This window comes from Myotis brandtii, unplaced genomic scaffold (genome assembly GCF_000412655.1).
Source record: "Myotis brandtii unplaced genomic scaffold, ASM41265v1 scaffold485, whole genome shotgun sequence".
NCBI lineage: Eukaryota > Metazoa > Chordata > Mammalia > Chiroptera > Vespertilionidae > Myotis > Myotis brandtii.
In genome coordinates this window covers 189607-194070 of record NW_005368527.1, presented here as the reverse complement: position 1 = coordinate 194070, position 4464 = coordinate 189607, and the positions used below count along the sequence as shown (strand labels likewise).

General features: G+C 41.8%; 1 protein-coding gene across 1 annotated transcript; it reads right to left on the bottom strand.

Annotated features, from left to right (window-relative positions):
- Positions 1–265: 265 nt before the first annotated feature.
- LOC102261403 (olfactory receptor 7A5-like) lies at positions 266–1213 on the bottom strand. Its single transcript, XM_014547768.1, has one exon. It carries the CDS (start codon positions 1211–1213, stop codon positions 266–268), a length of 948 nt encoding a protein of 315 aa, XP_014403254.1.
- Positions 1214–4464: the final 3251 nt, after the last annotated feature.

Below are 4464 nucleotides of genomic sequence, written 5' to 3'. Positions count from 1 at the left end.
TGAAATAAACTGGAATTTGCATTCTGATAAAGGTTGGGAAAAGCTGTTAGGTTAGAACAAAGGAGAAAGGGAAAGACTCTCTGTATAATAGACGTGGCAGAAAGTGCAATGAAATGGTTACTTAAATTGTATAGTTGAACTCAAACAAAAGGAAATTCGAGGAAATAAATAAAAGAAGCAAGTTGTACAAACACAATCTGATTAAAGGATCTTAATTGCTGGTTTTCAGTGTTGAAGCCTGGAAATCAAGTGCATTTTTTCAGACTCAGCACAGCTGTTTTTTTATGGCTGCCATCCCAAAGAATCGTTTTAGGGCCCCTTTTATGTCTTTGTTCCTGAGACTGTAGATGAAGGGGTTCAGCATGGGTGTGACCACAGTATACAACACTGACGCTGCTGCACTTGAGTGTGAGCTCTGGGTAGCAGCAGAGCCGAGGTACACTCCTAGGCTGGTACAATAAAATAAGGAGACAACTGAGAGGTGAGACGCACAGGTAGAAAATGCCTTATACTTCCCCTGAGCTGATGGGATTGCATGTATGGAGGACACTATCTTAGAGTAAGAGTAAATGATACCAGCGAGGGGACCACCACCCAGTAGCACAGTTATAATATACATCACTATGTTATTAAGAAAGTTGTTAGAACAGGAAAGTTGGGCCATCAGATTGAGTTCACAGAAAAAGTGGGGGATTTCCAAGTCTGTACAGAAGGTTAGTCGCAACAACAGTAAATTTTCTAACAAGGAATGCAGGGCACTTGTGATCCAGGACACCAGAACCAGCAGTCCACAGAGCCGGGGGTTCATGATGACTGTGTAGTGCAGGGGGTGACAGATGGCCACGAAGCGATCATAAGCCATCACAGTCAATAGCAAGTCATCCAACACTGCAAAGAGTGAGAAAAAATAAGTCTGGCTGATGCAGCCTTCATAGGTTATACGTTTGCTCTGTGTCTGGATGTTCACCAGCATCTTTGGGACGGTGGTGGAGGTGACAGAGATGTCTACCAAGGACAGGTTGGAGAGGAAGAAGTACATGGGCGTGTAGAGGTGGGAGTCTGAGCTGACTGCCAGGATGATGAGCAGGTTTCCCAACACAGTGATCAGGTACATGGAGAGGAACAGTCCAAATATGAGGGGCTGCAGTGCTGGTTCCTCTGAAAATCCCAGGAGAATAAATTCTGACGCTCTTGTAAGATTCCCTGGTTCCATGATGTGGGGGTGACTTCCAAGAAAGAAGAAAAGAGCATGAGGACTTTTCACACAATCTAGTATTGCTCACATGGCTCTAATGCTACAGTGTGTCTCATGCAGTTCGGAAATTAGTTTCAGTATTTTGGCCTGGATTTGGTTCCATTTAGGACCTTCATGTGTCATTTCAGAGTAGGAATTTTTTTCCCAATCTGCTTTTTCCATAAGATGTCAGGTATACTACAGTTTTAATGAGAAATTTTTCATGCATTTCAGGAATATGAATTGAGTGCTGACTATATTTTCAGCACTGTCTGGGCTGTGAGTAGAGGATGCTGAAGAATAAAAGTGCCTACAACTCAATCTGGGGAAAGAATATATAAGCAAATAATATAAATACATAAATATAACATTATAAATGGTGGAAGATCATACCAAAAATGAGAGCAGATGTAGAGGAGAAAGTGACGAGGGCATTCTATTTTTTTTATGGATATTTAAGCAAGATCTGCAAATAAAATGACATTTGAGTAGAGAACTCAAGAGGGGGAGGGAGATCAAGGCCCTAGGGAGGAGCTGATGGGGTTTAGTGATCTGCTCAAAGTTAATATGAGAGTATGTGATGGGTCTTGAGTATAATTTTAGTCAATGGATCTCAACCAGAAATGATTTTGCCCTGAGGGTGTCTGGCAATGTCTCAAGGGATACCACTAAATGTATATAATTCACAAAAAAGCACCCCCTTCAATTATTATACTTCCTTAAATGTGAATGGTAAAAGGTGAGAACACCTAGTTTATATCAGCACTTCTCCAATTTCAATGTTCCTATGGAGTCCCCAGGATTCTGGCTCAAATGCAGAATTCGATGCAGCAGGTCTGGAGGCCTCAGAGGCTCTGCTTTTCTAACGAGCTCCCTGGTGGTGTGATGCTGCAGGTCCTGGCCTGAGGACCACTCTCTGAGTAGAAAGGCTGTGGTTCTGTGTCAGAGTTAGCTGCAGGTAGTTTTAGGTCTTATGATCCAAGTATTGTCTTTGCATGGAGTTTTAAAGGAATAGTTATTCACTCATTCTAGAGGCTATGATTAAATATTTGTTTCCTTTGTATAAGGGCCCTTGAGTGACACAAAATAATACTGAAAAATGATTTGTAGCAGGTAGAATAAGAACCTCCAAAAGACATCCACATCCCAATCCCCAGTAGTTTTAAATATGTTATTTTTTATAGCAAGGAAAATTAGGGTAGCAGATGGAATAGGGTTGTTAATTGGCTGACTTTATTTTATTTTTAAAATATATTTTTTATTGGTTTCTGAGAGGAAGGGAGAGGGAGAGAGAGCTAGAAACATCAATGATGAGAGATAATCACTGATCAGCTGCCTCCTGCACACCCCCACTTGGGATGGAACTCACAACCCAGGCATTTGCTCTTTCTTTTTTTTAAATTCTTTATTGTTTAAAGTATTACTTATGTCTCCTTTTCCCCACATTGACCTCTCCCTGGCGCTCCCACTCCTCAGCACATGCTGGGCATGTGCTCTTGACTGAAACCGATCCGGGACCCTTCAGTCCACAGGCCGATGGTCTATCCACTGATCCAAACCAGCTAGGGTGCTAATTGACTGACTTTAAAATAGAAGATGAGCCTGGATCATCCAGGTGGAACTAAGGTAAACACAATGGTCCCCTAGATGCAAAAGGGGAGGCAAGATGAAAATGTACACTATTGGTTTATTTTTTGTTTTAAATATATTTTTATTGGTGTCAGAGAGGCAGGGAGAGGGAGATATAGAAACATCAATGATGAGAGAGAATTTTGATTGGCTGCCTCCTGCAAGCCCCTTACTAGGAATTGAGCCAACAACCCCAGCATGTGCCCTTGACTGGAACCAAACCTTCAGTCCACAGGCTGACGCTCAATCCACTGAGCCAAACCAGCTAGGGCTACACTATTGGTTTTGATGAAGGAGGAACGGCCCTGAGTCAAGGAATACAGGTGGTCAGTAATGCAAACTGGAATTGGGAAGAAAACAGATTCTCCCCTAGAAGGAGCCCAGTCCTGCGCCCATCTTGATATGAGACTCATTTCAGGCTTCTGGTACCTAGACCTGTATATGGTCACTTTCAACGACTGCAGGAATATTTTGCAGCAGCAATGGAAATCTCATGGAGTAATTTATTCAGCAAAATACGTTTGATGGAACTGAGTTTAAGTCTCTCTATTCATTAGGTTCCTTGGTTAAGGGCATTTTACTTTGAAATCCCACATGAAGTAAAGAAGAAAATTTAAAACTATTTGGAGATATTCCACCCCCTAAGCGGTGACAGTGATGTCCTCATTATACAGATGTAAACTGTTGTGAACTATGATGCCTTTGTGTCATTAAGACTTAAGGTACAATGTGTGGCCTTAATTTCTCTATCACTGAACTGTAAAAAGTATTGGTTCTCAGCACACTACACTCTTTGGCTGGAAGTTGGTCAATCCTCAATTTATATTCCCCAAGTGCATGGCAGAATTTCTCATTCCAAGTATGGAAAAATGACCACTGCAGGATAAGGGTGACTGTGGGACAGGAATTTCCACTAACTGTGCAATATAGAAAGTAAAAGAGTAGAAAACCCCAAATATATGCAGCCTCACGAGGAATGAAGTAGAACTATTTAGTATTCCTCTTTAGGCTTATTCAATATTTTCCGTGTGAATACCAGTGTGAGAGAAGATACTGCAATGTATGTCTCACTAACTGCTGTTTCAAGCTACTCATATCAACATTCATTAGCTTGAATTTTTCATAGAACACAAAGCAATTTCAAATACAGCCCGTCTTAGAAATGTAATACAAACACTCTTACTTCACTGCATTGTCCTCCACACCTAATACTCTCTAGCTCCTTCTCCCTGAACAGCAAAGCTCCTCCACATGTTTTCATTTCACCAGAGCCATTTTATGCATCTCACTCATTCTACTGTGTCATCAAACTGGACTCCCATTCCCACCACCCAACTGTCAACTGTGGGCCGTATATTGCAGAGTCAAAGAGATACATACCTATTAGCATATTAAGTAAATTGAGTATAAGTTAGTACTTAATTAACCAAGAATACAAACAGAGATATAGGGTCTCTGGGCTTGGCTGCTTAGAGTCACGGTGACTCAGGTAAAAGTTGACATGTTCCATCCCCTCTGACCCTCTCCTGATGTACCTACTGGCCTGCCAGGCTCACCTGGATGGGTCTCTGAGAGGAAGGTCTCCGTGTGGAAGTCTGAAT